The sequence below is a fragment of the Panthera onca genome, chromosome D4 (assembly GCF_046562875.1).
Source record: "Panthera onca isolate mPanOnc1 chromosome D4, mPanOnc1 haplotype 2, whole genome shotgun sequence".
Lineage (NCBI taxonomy): Eukaryota > Metazoa > Chordata > Mammalia > Carnivora > Felidae > Panthera > Panthera onca.
In genome coordinates this window covers 31,044,658-31,063,030 of record NC_138351.1, presented here as the reverse complement: position 1 = coordinate 31,063,030, position 18,373 = coordinate 31,044,658, and the positions used below count along the sequence as shown (strand labels likewise).

Sequence of the window (18,373 nt, the reverse complement as noted above, 5' to 3'; positions counted from 1 at the left end):
CATCCCTGGCACACCACTGAGAGCTTGGGTAGGAGTGTGTTCTTACTAGAGGTGGGTGAGATGAGATTACTTGAAATTCTTTGAAATCTGGAATTAGAGTAATGTGCTAGGGTACCACTATGGTTTGTGAAAGGACTGTAAAAGTGGCTCATTATTATTTGAACATTTGTGTTGAATTTATGTATATGCTCATTCATGGAATGATAACCAGCACAAGTTGTAAATGAGATCATTTGTGTTCTATTTGTGACTGCCGCCGGTTTGCCATACAATTTTGGGTAAATCAGTTATTTTTTTGTGTCATTTTCAGAAATGGTAAGAACCTTGGAGCAGGAGTTCTGCTCCAGGGTTTCCATGTGAGCACCTCCATCTCTTGGAGACCTGTAAGCTCAAATATACTGTTGGCATCTGTTGTCTGAATGTGTATCATATATATGTGCTATTATTTTTCAAATGTACATAGATGATATCTGATCTAAAAAATACAGAATGGCAAGAAGCTGCTAATTCAGCAATGCCTTTAAATATCTGCATTTTGTTAATCCACGGATGCTAAAAGCAAAACTACTGTCAAGTGGAGGTTGACATTTTTAGTGTTAAAAGTGGTATGGTTTCCTTTGTACTGAGTTAATAGAAGTTCTTTTAGTTTAGAACCTTGTTCTTAGCCAAAGGACTATATAGGGTGCATATTTGCATATAGAAAGGATTGTTTCTTAGAAAGAAAATTGTAATACACTACTTTGATCCTTGTGGATATATATCTATATATATATCTATACATCTATGTCTATAGATCTATGTGTATCTATTTATCTTCCCTCTGGGGACACCTGGTGGTGATACTGAGAAGTGCAGCCTTTTGGTCTAGAGGCCATCTTTTACTTAGGACATTGGCTAATTCAGACTCCTCCAGACCTTGGAGAGGGGAGCTCCTCCTGTGCTCTGCCCAGCTGATGAGTTTGTGCCCTAGTTGTCCACACTCATGGATACTGAGATCTTATATCCAAGGTATTCTCCAATTCTGAATGTAAGTGGAGGTGTTTTCACTAAAATTAGGATGGAGAAAACGTTGCATGATTAGAACCCTGGGGTAGGAATTTTTAAATAAAAATAAAAGTAAAAACTATGACTGCTTTGGGTTTAAGTCTGTACTAATTTAGGAAGCCTGCAGGAAACTTTTCTGTATCCGCTAAGTTGGGTGAGACCCCTTCTCTGTGCTATAATCTCTGGTATTTTATTAGACTCACCTCCTCCAGGGCAGATGCTGTGGGTTATGTACTCTTACTATCTGGACCTAGCAGAGTAGGCACTCAGTAACATCATATTGAATTTTTTAATCTTTTTATTTTACGCATGAATAGGATTATTTATAGTTCCTGGGGCTGTGAATTAATGTTGAATTTATGAAAATTATAAACATAAAAAACTTAGATTTTTTTAAGCCTTTAAATTCAGTTTATGAATACTGTTGCTCTCTTTATAAAGTTACTAATTTTTGTATTAACATAGCATTTACTTTCATTATTTATTAATGGTTTATTAACTCAAGTTTAGCTGATTAAAACCTCCTAAGCAATTTACTGTACGTTGGTCTCATTTACCAAAAAAAATTAAGCATTTTAAACTGCATTTACAAATACAATTCACCTGATTTTTCTCCAGCTATTCTAAGCCCTAATAAAGCCCTAACAAAGCTTATGAGCCAGGTTGCTTAACACACCTAAGCAACTCTTTGAAATCTAATAAACCAAACTTAGAAATGTGGTAGATCAGCTTCTTTTAAACATCAGATACTGTGTTCAGATGGACTCAGATTTTCTTACTTCTTTCAAATGAAAATTGCAAGTGTAATCCCAATTGCAAATTTCAGTTTCAAACCACAGAGGCCAAGATGTTGGGTCCTCTAACTTGTCAAATTGTGGTAATTATCTTAATAACAGAGACATGGTATTCTGAAGATTACAGAATTTAAGTTTGTAATTGAGTTTATTTCTTAACATGAAAGCCTGGTGTACTTTATCTCTAATATTTTTCTCTACTATCCCTATTAAGACACATACTCAGGCCAAAAGCAGTTACTGTGTTGAAGATTTGTGATCCGGATTCTGTTATTAACAGTTTGGAGATTCTCACCTGGACCCTGAGCTGGGCACTAAATTCTGGCAGGAAGATACTCCCTAAGACACAGGGACACAGGCTGAGCCCTTTCTGAAGAGTCTGATTCCCTCTGCTCTGTCACTGGGAGTCCAGGCTTATGCCTCCTAACTGGGGTTTAGCTTTAAAATCAAACACATCTTATGATCCCTCTTTTTGGGTGGATGGAATTTGCACCCCACTTACGCCTCAGCTAATTGTCTTCACTTCTTGAGTGAAATGAACATATTTCTTCTGATTGGATTCTTTCCTGTACATATATGCTTTTTGTGTGGTTCTTGATCACAGTTCTGTAGTCATTTTCTTTTCAATATAGTACTCAACGTTGAATGTCTGGTGAATTAACTTTGGTCATAGGGTACAGGATTATCACTGACATATGGAATTCACTAATTTCTCTCTCTCTCTCTCTTTTTCGCATGCACTCTTGAGTCCCCATCACCTATTTCACACATCCCCCCACCCACCTTCCCTGTGGCAACCATCAGTTTGGTCTCTGTAGTTAAATGTCTGTTTCTTGGTCTCTCTCTCTTTTTCCTGTGCTCACTTGTTTTCTTTAAATTCCACATACGAGTGAAATCATATGGTATTTATTTTTCTGTGACTGACTTATTTCTCTTAGCATAATACTCTCTAGCTCCATCTATGTCATTCCAAATGGTAAGATTTCATTCTTTTTCTTTTTTATGGGGGAATAATATTCCATTTATGTGTGTATATAGCACATCTTCTTTATCCATTCATTTTTTCCCCCAGTTTTTAAAAGAAAGATTTATTTAATAAATTTCACTTAGTACAGTACATCTAATGGAAATCACAATACAAGGAAAGTTTTAAATCAAAGCCTCAGCATCTCATACAAACAACATGACCAAACTCCTACAGTATTGGTATTAAATTTCAAAATTGTCCCAGATCTTAAAAAAAATACAAGTGTACACTTACATGCCTTATAGGATATTAAACCAAACAGTTAGAATTAACAAACATGCCAGGTGTTTTCACTCTGAATCATAGACACAGCTCCTACATTTCAGTTTGGCAGAAAAGTGTATTTCTCAACATGTATCCAAAGCTTTCAGAATATTGTGCTATAAGAGCAACATTTCGCTCTTTCTGCCATCTTGGAACCTGTGGAGGCCTTCTGGGAACAGGACTCCTGAAATGACAAATATATCTGGAAGGCTGTGGTCCAAAGCCATTTTTGCTGGCTGTAAGCAGGGTCTCCGGAACCAGAGGGAGCACACAGCTCTTCTTCAAATTGAAGGTCTTTATGCTTGAGATGAAACTGAATTCTCTTTAGGCAAGAGATATGCTTATGTGTACAAAGCAAAGAACAACACAGTGACTCCTGAAGGCAAACCAAATAAAACCAGAGTAATCTGGGGAAAGGTAACTCGTGCTCATGGAAACAGTGGCATGGTTCGTGCCAAATTCCAAAGCAACCTTCCTGCTAAAGCCATTGGCCACAGAATCCATGTAATGCTGTATCCCTCAAGGATTTAAACTAACTGAAAAGTAAATAAAGGTGTAGAAAGAAAAAAAAAACATCATTTAACATAAGTGTAACTGTTTTAACCTACACACACTTGCTGCTTAGGCACACTCCTACAATATAACTAACTTGAGGAAAACTAAAAATTGTTTTAACAGTGATGGTCAGTACTGAATATTGCTATTACATCCCAGATGAACATTTCAGTGTTCAAAATTACTGAGCTTGAAGTTCTTTTTTTTTTAATGTTTATTCATTTTTGAGAGACAGAGACAGAGTGTGAGCAGGGAAGGGGCAGATAGAGAGGGAGACACAGAATCCAAAGCAGGCTCCAGACTCTGAGCTGTCAGCACAGAGCCCAATGTGGGGCTCGAACTCATGAACTGTTAGATCATGACCTGAACCAAAGTCGGACACCTAACCAACTGGGCCACTCAGGCACCCCTGAGCTTGAAGTTCTACAACAACCTTAACCTTCACGTTAGAGCAAGCATGAATCACGAGCCTGTAATGCAAAACTGTTAAATGTAATTTTTTTTATTTTTAATTAAAAAAATTTTTTTAAATGTTTTTTATTTTTGAGGGACAGACACACAGAGAGCAAGCAGGGGAGGGGCAGAGAGAGAGGGAGACAGAGAATCTGAAGCAGGCTTCAGGCTCTGAGCTGTCAGCCCATTGTGGGCTCAAACCCATGAACTGTGAGCCAAAGTCAGACACTGAACCGACTGAGCCACCCAGCTGCCCCTAAATTTAATTTTTTTAAAGTAGGCTTCACACCCAGTGTGGAGCCCAGTGCAGGGTTTGAATTTGCAACACTGAGATCAAGAGTCGGGAGCTTAATTGACTGAGTCACATAGGTGCCCCTAACTTTTGTAGAAAGAAAGAAAGAAAAAGAAAGAAAGAAAGAAAGAAAGAAAGAAAGAAAGAAAGAAGGAAGGAAGGAAGGAAAGAAAGAAAGAAAGAAAGAAAGAAAGAAAGAAAGAAAGAGAAAGAAAGAAAGAAGAAAGAAAGAAAGAAAGAAAGAAGAAAGGAAGGAAGGAAGGAAGGAAGGAAGGAAAGGAAAGGGAAGAAGGAAGGAAGGGAGGAAAGGAAGGAAGGAAAGAGAAAGAAAAGAAAGAAGCTGACCAAGAGTGATCAGAATCAATGCTATTTCCCTTTCACCAATCATACCTGATATGCTAGACATCCCTCCCATTCTACAACTGCCATTATCCATTCATCTCTTGATGGACACTTGGTCTGCTTCCATAATTCGGCTATTGTAAATAATGCTGCAATAAACATAAGGGTGCATGTATCCCTTTGAATTAGTGCTTTTGTATTTTGGGGGTAAATACATAGTAGTGTGATTACTAGATCATAGGGTGGTTCTGTTTTTACTTTATGAAGAACCTCCACATTTTCCACAGTGGCCACACCAGCCTACATTCCCACCAACAGTGCACAAGTATTCCCTTTTCTCCACATCCTTACCAACACTTGTTGTTTCCTGTGTTTTGGATTTTAGGCATTCTGACAGGTGTGAGATGATACCTCATTGTGGTTTTCATTTGCATTTCCCTGATGATCAATGATGTTGAGCATCTTTTAATCTGTCTGTTGCCCATCTCAATGTCTTCTTTGGAGAAATATTTGCTTATGTGTTCTGCCCATTTTTTACTGGATTACTTATTTTGGGGGTGTTGAGTTTAATAAATTCTTTATAGATTTTGGATGCCGACTCTTTATCAGATCTATCATTTGAAAATATCTTCTCCCATTCAGTACATTGCCTTTTAGTTTTATTGATTGTATCTTTTGCCATGCAGCCTTTGATTTTGATGTAATCCCAGTAGTTTACTTTTGCTTTTATTTCCTTTGTCTCAGGAGACCTAATTAGAAAGATGTTGCTATGACCAGTGTCAAAGAAATTACTGCCTGTGCTCTCTTCTAGGATTTTTATGGTTTTAGGTCTCACATTTAGGTCCTTAATCCACTTTGAGTTTTTTGTGTACAGTGAAAGAAAGTGGTTCAGTTTCATTCTTTTGTACATTGTCATCCAGTTTTCATTAGTTGAAGAGACTGTCTTTCCCATTGTATATTCTTGCCTCCTTTGTGGAATATTACTTGACCATGTAATTGTGGGTTTATTTCTGGGTTTTCTGTTCTGTACTGTTGATCTATGTGTCTATTTTTGTGCCAGTACCATACTGTTTTGATGACTACATCTTTGTAATATAACTTAAAATCTGGAATTATGATACCTCCAGCTTTGGTTTTCTTTTTCAGGATTACTTTGGCTAGTCAGGGTCTCTTCCGGTTCCATACAAATTTTAGGATTGTTTGTTCTAGTTCTGTGAAAAATGCTGTTGGTGTTTTTATAGGGATTGCATTAAATCTGTAGATTGCTTTGGGTAGTATAGACATTTTAACAATATTTGTTCTTCCAATCCAGGAGCATGGAGTATCTTTCCATTTCTTTGTGTCATCTTCAGTTTCTTTCATCAGTGTTTTATAGTTTTCAGAGGACAGGTCTTTCACTCTTCGGTTAAGTTTATTCCTAGGTATCTTATTATTTTTGGTGCGATTGTAAATGGGATTGTTGTTGTAATTTCTCTTTCTGTTGCTTCATTAGTGTATAGAATAGCAACAGATTTCTATACATTTTGTATACATTTTGATTTTGTATCCTGTATACTACTAAATTTGTTGATCAGTCCTAGCAGTTTTTTGGTGGAGTCTTTTGGGTTTAATTTATATATTATCATGTCATCTGCAAATAGTGAAAATTTTACTTCTTCCTTACCAATTTGGATGTCTTTTGTTTCTTTTTGTTGTCTCATTGCTGTGGGATCCATTAATTTCATTCTTTTTCATCCAAAGCCAGTGACCCTTCCCTGATTTTCCCTTCTAACACCAGTGGTTCTCAGCTGCTGCACATTAGAATTATCTATGGAGCTTTGATATTGCATGCAGCCAAGGGCCCCACCTCAAATCAACGGAAGGAGAACTTCTGTCAGGCATCATTGTGTGTTAAAAGTGTGCCAGCTGATTCCGATGCACAGAAGGTTAGAGAGCACTGTTGTGACATAGTTGTTAAACAAAAGATTTCAGACCATTACAAAAACTTTCCCAGTCCTTACCCCCCTTTACATGGAAATATAATGGGAAGTGCACAGATAGAATGAAAAGCATACCTAAGGGTGAAAGTTTGGCTGATTCACCACTGGATGATTTTCCTGTAACAATTTGGAGTTACAAAGGGGATGTTTTTAGATGTAGGTTATAAAATCTTTATTGTACGTTTTTCTTTTTTATTTGTTTAAAGCATTTGTGGGTGGGTCACACGGGGACTCTTCTTAATCTGTTATTATACCCAGCACAGTAAGGCACACATCCAAGCGTTTCCTTCCTTGCCCCAGGTTTCTGTTGATGTACTCCACAGTTTTGTGCAGCTATTACAATTCAGCCCTCACTACGGCAGTGGTTGGAGCCATCAAGGTAAGGGGGTGACACCTTGGGAATTGGGAAATCAGCCATGAATCCAGTCTTCATGATAGAAGCAGAGTTTGATTTTATTGTTGTTAACGGGTGGGATAGTGAGCATGGAGGCTTGTGGCATTTTCAGCTGCACCTGGGTGATCCTTTCTTAGGTCTTCTCATCCCCCAATCTGTAAAACAGAGGGAGGGCTTGTTGATTTAAAAAGGAGAGACAAATTATCACTTTAAGGTTAGGGGTGGTGAGAGGGGATGATCTGGGAAAATGACGTAAAACTGAGAAAAATTCCAAATTTCTGCGCTCAGCAAGATACCTTGTTTGGTACCTTGTTAGTACGGTTTGGTTTTCTGGGAGAGCCTGCTGACTAGGAAAGAGAAGCCCAGGTGAGGCGCCTGGGTGGCTCAGTCAGTTAAGCGACTGACTTTGGCTCAGGTCATGATCTCGTGGTTTGTGAGTTCGAGTCCCATGTTGGGCTCTCTGCTGACAGCTTGGAGCCTGCTTCAGATTCTGTGTCTCCCTTTCTCTCTGCCCCTCCTCTTCTCATGCTCTGTCTCTCTCTGTCTCTCAAACAAAAATTAAGCAAATAAATAAGAATTAAAAAATGTGTAAGAAAGGGAAGCCCCGTGAAGAACTGTTTTTCAATCTAGGTATATGCTCACTTAAAAGGTTCTAAACTCATGGATTGTGCGTAGGTGTGTTTTACGTGTGTGCGTTTGAATCCACACAGTCCTGAAGAAGAGGATGGGTTTTCTGTGTTCTCTCATACAGTTGCTTTGTTTCTCTATTCACATGAATAAAATGAGTGAGAAAGACTGCCTGCTTTAACAGTTGACTTGTCTGTTGGCTGCCCAGACCCTCCTAGAATACCCAGGGCAGGGCACTACTTGGAATTTGCTGGATGTCTGATCTGTGTGAGTTTAGGGTCAGTATGATTAAAATTCACTGCCCAATGATGGTAAAGAGATGGGATCTGAAAAGCTGATGACAAGTCAACTCTTATACATCTTTTTTTGTGTGTGATGCAGTGTTCTGTAATTATGCCATCGTTTACCTTATTTCTTTATAAAGCCATGTGTAATGGTTTTTTACTTATTCATTCAACACTCTGTGAACACCTATGTGAACACTTGTACTTACAAGTCTCTGAGCAAAGTTAAAGTCTCTGAGCAAAGCTAAAATATTTAGTTTCAGATTTTACCATATACATGTATTTCCCCCTTAAATTCTTCACTTTTAAAATGACTGATCCGGGGCACCTGAGTGGCTCGGTCAGTTAAGTGTCCAACTCTTGATTTTTGGCTTAGGTCATGATCTTGTGGTTCATGAGATCAAGCCCCAAGTTGGGCTCTGTGCTGACAGCATGGAGCCTGCTTGGGATTCTCTCCCTCCCTCTCTCTGCCCCTCCCCTGCTCACATTCTCTCTCTCTCTCTCTCCCTCTAAATAAGAAAGTAAGTAAGTAAGTAAATAAATAAATAAACTTTAATAAAGTAAAATAAAATGACTAATCCTCTCTCTCTTTCTACAGAATGTATCCATTGCCTACATTGGGATGTTAGTTGGTGGAGACTACATTTTCTCTGTGTTAAACTTTGTAGGGTTAAATATTTGGTAAGTGGGATTTCTAAATGAACTCATTTTAGTAAAATATGAGTTTTAAAAAGTCTGATTTATAAGTGAAAGAATGCAAGATGTTTTGACATTTCAGTTTCTAAGATAATTTTACTTAAATCACTCAGTTCATCTGTTTGAATGACATGCTCCTTCACGTGGATCATGGGGACGTGTATAATGAAAATTCAAGGGGCTGAGATCTAAATTTAATTCATGTGTCTTTCTCACAAAAAAAGTCTCCTAAATTATGTTTCTTCCTCTTGTGAAGTGGGCCTCACTGATGTCCTGCTGTGTCAGAGCACCATCCGCTAAGGATATTGGGAGGAGTGGCTGAGATACTTTTGAAAGGCATTTTGGGGTCCTACACATGGAGTGCTGTTTTAAGATAATAGCATAGTTTATTCAATAATAAAGTATTTGTTTCTCTCCAAAGTTTTGTATTAGATTTGATCTACTTTTTTTCTTCCCCAAAAGATTTGTAGAGGAGTGATTCTCGTCAAGTAATCCACAAACTTGAGGAGAAAAATTCCCTTCACATTAAGCAGGCTATACTTATAAAGATGTCAGGAATTGCTGGTGGTACCACCTATGAGATTTATTTATTCTCACTTTTTTTTTCTCCTTTCAGCATGGCAGGGGGCTTGAGATACTCGTTTTTAACTCTGAGCAGCCAGTTAAACCCTAAACAATCTGTGGACGAAGAAAGCATCCCTCTGGATTTAAAGAGTTAGGATCTGGGGCAGAATCGCAGCCTGGCTTACAAACTGGGAACATGCAGCGGCATTCCCACATGTAGGAATGTGGATCCTGATGTTCTGGTCATGGGCAACACTCACCCCCCTGCTTAAAGCACCACAGGAACGTCTGCAAAATGCAGAGAGAATCTACCTCACGTGCTGCTGCACGGCGAGCCCTCATCAGCCCTGAGAAATGTATTTGGGCAGAGCTTTACCATCTGAAAGTGAATCTTTCACAGTAACCATTGGTTAAAGGTATTATTTCCAAAGGTCTTGCACAGGCAGAGCACTGAACGGTTGGTGACCCATCCAAATATCTGTGCTGCTGTTTGCCAGTACCATGTGTGCTAAGAGGAGGGGAAAGGTCGATGGTGTGATTATTATCAGCACGTTGGCCTTAATTTCAAAGGTCCCAGCCAAAGCAAAGTGCCAGTGAGAGCATTTTTTTTTCAGTTTAAGCAGACTTGTCTTTATTTTAATAAAGTTAGCCAGTTAGCTCCAAGTTATTTGTTAGCTCTGATTTCATTTTATATTTTGGTATCTTTTCCCAGTCATCAAAGTAAAATAAAAAATAATTTATACTCATGTCTCATACTGTTCCATTATTGGAGATAGGCAGAAAGGTAGTCAATTATTCACTGTGCCTTCAAGGGTGATCTTCCTTTTAAGGCTCATGCTGGAAAAAACTTGTAAAATAACTCAACAGGAAAAAAAACACAAAACTCCATGTGTCCTGTTAACATTTAAGTAGCTCTTATTTCTCTCCCATCTCTCTAAGTTCAGGGGGCTTTGACATTCAGATCACTTGGACTTTAACCAAAGGTACATTTCTTCACAGGCTCGTCTAACCTCCCAGATGTGTGGTGTGTGGGAAGGAGCCCTGAATGGATGAGTGTTATTTTTATCTCCATCAAAAAATGAGCTGGGATGGGGCACCTGGGTGGCTCAGTCGGTTAAACATCTGACTTCAGCCTAGGTCATGATCTCGCAGTTCCTGGGTTTGAACCTTGCATCGGGCCCTGTGCTGAGACAGCTCAGAGCCTGGAGTCTGCTTCGGATTCTGTGTCTCCCTCTCTGCCTCTCCTCCACTCACTCTCTGTCTCTCTCTCTCAAAGAAAATGAATAAACATAAAAAAAATTTAAAAAATTTAGTTTTAATTGTAAAACACACAACACAAAATTTGTTATCTTAACTATTTCTAAATGTATACATTCAGTAGTGTTAAGTATATTTATCATGTTGTGCAACCAATCTCTCGAACATTTTCATCTTGCAAAACTGAAACTCTGTACCAATGAAACAATAGGTCCCCATAGCCCCTGGCAACCACCATTCTTTCTGTCTCTTGAATATGACTACTCTAAGTATATAAGTGGAATTGCACAGTACTTGTCTTTTTGTGCTTGGCTTACCTTAGTTAGGCTAACTCATGTCCCCAAAGTTCATCCATGTTGTAGCATGTGTTAGAATTCCTTTCTAAGGCTGAATTATATTCCTTCATATGGATGGGTATACCACATTTTGCTTATCCATTTGTCTGTCAATGGACGTTTGGCTATTTATGAATCATTCTGCTATGAATATGGGAGTACAGATGTGTCTTTGAGACCCTGATTTCCATTCTTTTGGACATTAAAATTTATTTCCTTTGTACACATAACACTCCTGACATCAAATGTGTGGGGTGTTGACCTCATATTAAGGAATTCTCCCATTCTCTGGACACCAACTGGGTGTCCTACAATTCAATTCTGACATTAACTACCTGGAGCTAGCGCAGACCCCGCAGGTTAAGGGCTCAGTCCCACAAGGTTGCCCCCACCCACTTCAGATGCTGATCCCAAGTCCCAGGTTGTGCTTCTGACCAACTGGCCATGAATCAGGAGTTTCCATACCCCCTTCCTTGGGTTTCACAGTTTGCTAGAATGGCTCACAGAACCCAGAGGAAGTGCCTTACTCTCTCTTAAGGGTTTATTATAAAGGATACAGCCCTGGAATAGCCAGAAAGAAGAGATACGTAGGAAAAGGTGTGTGGGAAGGGGCTTGGTGCATCCATCCCCTCTCTGGGTGCACCACCCTCCCACACATCGATGTGTTTACCAACCTGGAGCTCTCCAAACCCCATGGCTTAGGTGCCCTTACTGTTTCCTACAGCTGCTGCAACATTTTACATTCACACAGAAGTTCCAATTTCTCCATGTCTTGTCTAACAGTTGTTATTATTGTTTATTTTGTAGTAGCCATTCTGATGGGTGTGAGGTAGTTATCTCCTACCTAAGAGTTTTGATTTGTATTTCTCTAATTTTTAGTGATATTGAACGTTTTTTTCTGTTGCTGTTGTTGGCCATTTGTATCTTTGGAGAAATGTCTATTTGAGGCACCTGGGTGGCTCAGTCAGATGAGTTTCCAACTCTTGACTTTGGCTCAGGTCATGATCCCAGGGTTTTGGGATCGAGCCCTGCATCAGACTCTGCTTGGAATTCTCTCTCCCACTTCCCCTTTCCCACTGGCTCTCTCTCTCTCTCTCTAAAAAAAATCTATTTAAACCCTTTGCCCATTTTTGAATTGGGTTGTTTGTTTTGTTGTTGTTGAGTTGCAAGAGTCCTTTATTGTTTCCCTTTTCCTTTTAAAAGGCTCCTAGAGTCTGACCTTTGGGGCTCCCAAGCTGTTGTAACACTTTCTTGTGTCATGAACACCAGTTCTGAAACCCAGAGGCCAAAAATGCTAAGATTTGAAAACATCAACTGTAAACATCAACTCATGTTTTCAGTGACAAAACCAAAAGTAGCAAGTTTTTGCTTTCTTTCAAAATGTTTTTTCTGATTTTCATTCTCAGAATTCTTAAAGGAAGATGATTTTGTGTTTTTCTATTCTTAAAATGATTAATCCTTTGTTTTCATAGTTGGGATGCCTCCTGGGTGTTCTTATTTACTTTTTTTTTTTCTTCTGTAATCACCCTGAGTACTTTTCTTGGCCTTTTTTTATATGACCCTTTTTTTACCTTCCTATGGAGGCGTCTTCTCCTGCTTCCATGCATGGCCAGCAGAGGGCACCCTAAGAGCAGCTCAGCAGCCCTCGTAGCTGGGTTGAAATTAGCAATTTCCACAGTACCTTTAAAGACCCAGATTCTCCAGCTGTGGGGTTGGTGGGAGCTCGGTCTGGCTTTGGAATTAAGATTAGCTGAGGAAGCTGGGTGGCAGAGAGGTGGTACAAAAGGGATTCATTAGCCTCAAGGAGGTTAAAGGGGAAATGCAGCCTAATGCCCCAGATCTTCAGACTTCTCTTTTCTTACTGAAGAAGTTGTAAAAGCCACTCTGGGTGGGACAAAGAAAATAAACTAATATCTTTGATATTTTGCTTACTCCTAGCTGTTGTACTGCAAATAACAGTGACACCATTTGTTAACTTAGACTTTTTCCTGCTCTTTTAATATTTTGCCTGCATATTAAATGTATCTCAAATACAGAGGCACTAGAGTTTTGGACAGCTGAGTTTTCTTAGGGAATAGAACCTAGTTTAGAGAAGTGTTCTATATATATTTTTCTGTGCCCTCAGGAAAATAGTGAAGGTACAAATGTCCATAATTTCATAGTCTTTAGTTTCTTTTTTTTTGCACAATCATTTGCACTTAATTTTCTCCTTTCTTTTCAATTTGTGTTCATTGTTTTTCAGCTACAAAATAAGCTTAAAACCACAGGTTTTGGTGTACCTTCTGTGAGAGTACATATTTATCTCAGCATCCCTCCCCCCAGTGGCTCTGGGATAACATGTGGTCACAAACCACACTCTGATGTTGGAGACCCAGGACAGCATACCGTGTGCCAGGAGTAATGGGGCAGCACCCACCATAGCAGTTGCCTAGACTATGGTGGGTGCATATCAAGTTAGAGCAAGGAGAAGGAGCACATCACCAGAAGAAGAGCACCCACACTTGGAAGCCAGCATTTTTCTTAAGGGCTGCTCTTCATCGCTTTCCTTGATATCCTCAGTTACTTCTGTAACCCATTGGTGAATGCCTTCAGTTTCAGCTTCTTGTTGTAAACCCTTGTCTGTGACTATCTCTTAGAGACTGGAAATTTCAACCACTATTCCTTTGATTTACCCCAGTTCATCAAACAGGCTGTTCTCTTCACCAATGAGGCATTGATTTTCTTGTTCAAACATTTGTATTTCTTCTGGGGATAATTCATCTTCCCCTTTGCCATCTCCCCACATGCTCAATTCAGGTTGTGCTTTGTTCGGAGTCTATTTTGGGTATTCCTCAGTGACAGGTTTTTTTTTTCATAGTCTTTTGAAGGATTCTGTGAAACTTTCTCAGAAGACATAAATTCTCTTGTCTTTGTATTTGGTTCTGGTTCCAACTTGCATGATCTTTTCTCATCACTGTTCGTTTAACTCTAGTGGCTCTTTGTTCTCAGTAAAGTTTACATAGTCTTTTTTTTTTTTTAAGTTTATTTATTTATTTTTGAGAGAGAATGTGAGAGCAGTTGGGGAGGGGCAGAGAAAGAGAATCCCAAGCAGGCTCCGTGGTGCAACACACTGAAACAGCAGTCCTGTGCTTGCTGGAAACGTATCTTCTTGTGGGCTTGTGTCTTAAGTTGCTGAGTTGCTTCTGAGCAGATCCTCACGAATGTCTGAGCACCCTGGTCTATCTGATATGTGTCATCCTCTCACACCCAGACGTGATGTGGCTATAAGCATTAATGTAATCTGTCCTGTGTTCCAGAAGATAACTTCTCAGTTTGCCAGTGTGCAAAAGCTTATGCAGGACAGAAGCGCATGGGTGGTGACCAGCTGGGTGCAGTCAGTGCCAGCACAGAGCAGGTATGCAAGGCACCGAGCTAGAGGCCACAGGCCTTTGTTTCCCCTCAACCCACAGCCATTCCGATCCACCAGATGAAGACAGCACTTCCTCTAAGGGTTATTCTAGAATTCAATGAGATAACACCTGTAGAATGTTTTGGCATTACTTGGCCCCTAGTGACCAATAAAATTTGTTACTGTTGTGATTATTATTGTTACCATTCTTATTTCTATTTGTGGTGGGGAAGAACTCTGGAGAGAGTGTTGCTCTACAGAGAAGGTGTATTGGGAGGATGGCTAGGAATTTATCAGATGAGGACAAAGGTGGAAGACCACTTCAACTTGAAAGTCCTGGTGACTTGGACTTGTGAATCATTGTTGCTTTCTGTGAATGGATGCGTGTGCTCGTGCATCCATTTTGGGTGCTGGGACTTGGTGAGGGTTAACAGCCTAGGTGACCGGTACTTGCTGCTCCGTGGCACCTTTCATGAAGCTGAGAGTGCCCAGCAGTTCAGAATCTCTGTTTCTTTTCTGTCATAAGATACTGAAATACATGGAAAAAAGAAAGCATGCCCCTTGGGATGAAGCCAGGAAACCCCAAGGCACCCTTGCAGATGGTCAGGGTCAGGAAATACTGTCTGTGTGCCTTCTGACTCTTACCTCCACTCCCCCTGTGATAAGCCTCCGAGCCTTTTCTCCACAGCCTGGACCGAACATCAGCGTTACCTGGGGACTTGTCAGAAATTCGGAATGTCGGGGTGCACACAAACAATCTGCATTTTGACCCAGGTGATTTGAGAAGCACCATCCCAGGCTATTGGTCCAGGCCATACTTTTAGTACTGGTGGTTCTCAGACAGGGATTCACAGGATTTAGGGGGCTGGTGAATGTGGATAGGGAAAGAATACATCCTGATGCTCCCTAACCAAAATTTAGCATTTTTCATTTGAAAATGTAGACAAAACAATGTAGTATTAGCTGTATTTCTGATTTTGTTACCAGTGGAAGTGGAGATATTTTCAGATCACCTTACACTTTCTGCAGAAAAATCATTTATGCCCTGCTGAGGATTCTAAGTTATCAGACCTTCCACTCATTCTTGATGTTTAATACGTTCATAAAGAAGCATATTTTTAGTACATCATATTTAGAAAATTTAACTTTTTTTTTGAAATTGGTTTCCTTTATAATTTTATGTATTTTATTCTAGGCATTTAAAGCCATTATTTAGGGGAGGAGGCTGTAACCATCCCTAAGCTACTGCTGTGGTCCATGGCACTGAGAAAAAGGAAGGATTCCCTGCCAAAGGGGGAAAGAGAAATTTCCAGATTATGTTTTCTCAGGAAATTGTTACATTGTTGGCCTTTCTACCAGTGGAGGTTTGTTGTCCAAATGGGTGTAGAGGTACCTAGGAGAGGTATCTTGTATCTGCCAGCTGGTGGGGGGGGGGTCATCCTTCAGCCAGTGGTGGTCAGTTGTCTGCAACTGGAGGGCCAGCGTGAGAGCAGGAGAGAGAAGCAGAGAGGGACCGACAATGGGAATAGGGCAGCTAGGCTTCACTGCCATATCCTCCTCATTCGAACATCAGGACAGAAATGCGGATCCTCAATTGTGTCGCAGTACAGAACCTTGTTCTTCAAATCCTGTGACTGCTTACCTGGAGTATAATGTTGAAGGTCTATGCAAAGGTGGAGCAGCCGTGTGAGGAGCTTTGTGGACCCACTCTTCAGTGAAACACACAAAACTAGAGAAAACTGTAAAAAACAACCATTTAAGGTCTCTGGAAACTATCCTAAGGGCATGTAGCAAATGAGGAAACATTGATTCAAGAAAGCCTAATAAACTTGGCAAGAACACTGAGAATGTGGCATTTGAGCCTTGACACTTTCTCCCTTTCCCTTTCCTCAGCTCAGCTTGATGGAAGCTCCATCCATCAAGAAGATGGGCTAAGGTGTGGCTAAGAAGATGGGGCTCCCTCTCTTCTCTGCTCCCAATCAAGGGTTACTATATCTGACAAGGAGGGGAGGCCGCCATTGTTTCTCCTCTTCTCCAAGTAGAAGAGGTGCAATTCCTGGTGAGTTCAGCAGATGGAAAGGGCCTCCATTTACTACCCCTCACCCATAGGATGGAGGGTCGACCCAGGTGTGGAAGCCAAGAATATTGGGTTCCCAATCACCCTGCCCCAACTTGATCATAGGGCAGAGGTGTGATGTAGGGAGAGGCAAGCAGACAAGACCAGAGGCTACCACCTTGCCCAGCATTCAGAGTAGTGGCTCAGACAGTGTGCCCAGAAGAGGCAGTCTGTGCAGTGAAGAATTTGACCTTACACAAAAAGATGTCTGGCCTTTGCCCTTGGATTCTAGGTAATTCTATGCCCTTGGAATATTATGCCTGATAGAAATGTTATTGTTTGCCTCGTGTCTCTGGGTCATACTGGATAGTCTGACAGTATGATTTAGGATGGGGGCTGGCCACACCAGGAAGACCAACAATGTGGTTTAGGGTGGGGACCCTGGGTGAGGCCTGGGGAGGCTGGAGACTGACATCAGCCATATGGGCAATCAATCATGTCTATGTAATGAAGCCCCAGTAAAACTCTGAACACTGAGGTTTGGTTTGGCAATACTCCATGCATATTATCGCACACTGATGCTAGGAAAGTCATGTGTCCTGACTCCATGGAGAGAATAATGGAAGTTCCACATTTGGTAGACTCTACTCTATGCTCTCTCTTAGCCCTTACAGCTTTGTGATGGGATGTTATTGAGCAATTGACTTTTTAGGGATACTGAAAATTGCTTGAGGGTGGTAATTTCTTTTTTCAGAACTCCCCAGGGGATTGGGGACTTCCCTTTTGGGCAACTCTTCTAGACTGAGTTGTTCATGCATTCCTGTTTCAGACTTGAGGTATTGGCATGGTATTGGCTTGAAGAGCAGGGAGCGGATAGTGTTACCATGTATGTAATTTTGAATGGAATGGTCCAGTACTGTGCGTTTTATTTAGGAAACCAATTGAGGAAATTGCTGACATCTAGATGACTTGCATTTTCCAACTGCGATATTATTCTCTTGTTATGGTTGTATAGGAAGGCACTAGCTGTGTGAGGGTGGCTTCTGGAATCAGATGGCCTGGGTTTACATCCTAGCTCTGTCAATGTTAAAACACAGATTTATTGAGGTATTATTTAAATACCATAAAATTTACCAATTGCAAGTGTTTACTGATTTGTTGGTAAATATATAGAGTTGTGCACCCATCACCAAATAATTTGAGAATGTATCCATCATCACCCCAGAAAGAGCCTTCATCCCATTTCCAGTCAATTTCTAATCATAGCCCTAGCCCTAGACAACCACTAAGCTGCTTTGTTTATTTTAAAAAATATATTTTTAATGTTTATTTATTTTTGAGAGAGAGAGAGACAGAGTGCAAGCAGGGGAGGGGCAGAGAGAGAGGTAGATGCCGAATCTGAAGCACAGAACCCACCGCAGGGCTCAAACCCAGGAACCGCAAGATCATGACCTGAGCTGAAGTCAGACGCTTAACCTATAGCCACCCAGGTGCCCCAGACCTGCTTTGTTTATAGTACATGTCAAAAACATTTGCCAGTTAATCTACCACCACTAGGACATGAGGGAAAAGTTCAGTTTTACTGCATCCTCATGAATTCTGAGCCACAGCTTCAAGTTCTACTTAATAATTTACATAAATGTAGTATTTTATTCACTTAATTTGCATTTCTAATGATGTAGGAGGTTAAATATTACCCCACACAATTGCACACTCATTGTATTTCCTCTGTATTTAATTTTCTGTTTACGTCTTTTACCTCAAGGTGTTCTTTGGCTTTTGCCCTCGACATTATGTCCTGAACCTGGAGCCTCCTTTGGGCTCCTACCTGGGCCAGGCCTTAGGCATTTGAGTTTTTGATCCTAGTTGCAGAGGCCCATTTTCAAACTATCTGTGTCTAACCCAGGCAGAGTTGCTAGATATGTATGGTAGGGAAATTTTTTTGTTACTAATTATTGTGCTTTAAAAACAATGTATTTATTGGCTCAGTTGGGTGTCAGACTCATGATTTTAGCTCAGGTC

General features: G+C 40.3%; 1 protein-coding gene and 2 pseudogenes across 3 annotated transcripts in view; 2 read left to right on the top strand and 1 right to left on the bottom strand.

The window, feature by feature from the left end:
* Positions 1-10,061, top strand: part of SLC35D2 (solute carrier family 35 member D2) — a 59,586-nt gene extending 49,525 nt beyond the window's left edge. For 2 of the 3 annotated variants that reach the window (XM_060609865.3, XM_060609868.2), the window contains 3 exons: positions 7,051-7,129; positions 8,654-8,736; positions 9,368-10,061. In XM_060609865.3, the coding sequence (XP_060465848.2) occupies positions 7,051-7,129; positions 8,654-8,736; positions 9,368-9,470 (265 nt within the window). In that variant the 3' untranslated portion in view covers positions 9,471-10,061. Of the gene's footprint in view, positions 1-2,052; positions 2,299-7,050; positions 7,130-8,653; positions 8,737-9,367 lie in introns of those variants that run through there. The other variant, XM_060609866.3, reaches the window with a different exon arrangement.
* Positions 2,446-4,534, top strand: LOC132663524 (large ribosomal subunit protein eL33 pseudogene; annotated as a pseudogene).
* A 3,279-nt stretch (positions 10,062-13,340) lies between the features above and the next one.
* On the bottom strand, positions 13,341-18,143 carry LOC132663401 (syntaxin-18-like; annotated as a pseudogene).
* Between the last annotated feature and the right edge of the window lie 230 nt (positions 18,144-18,373).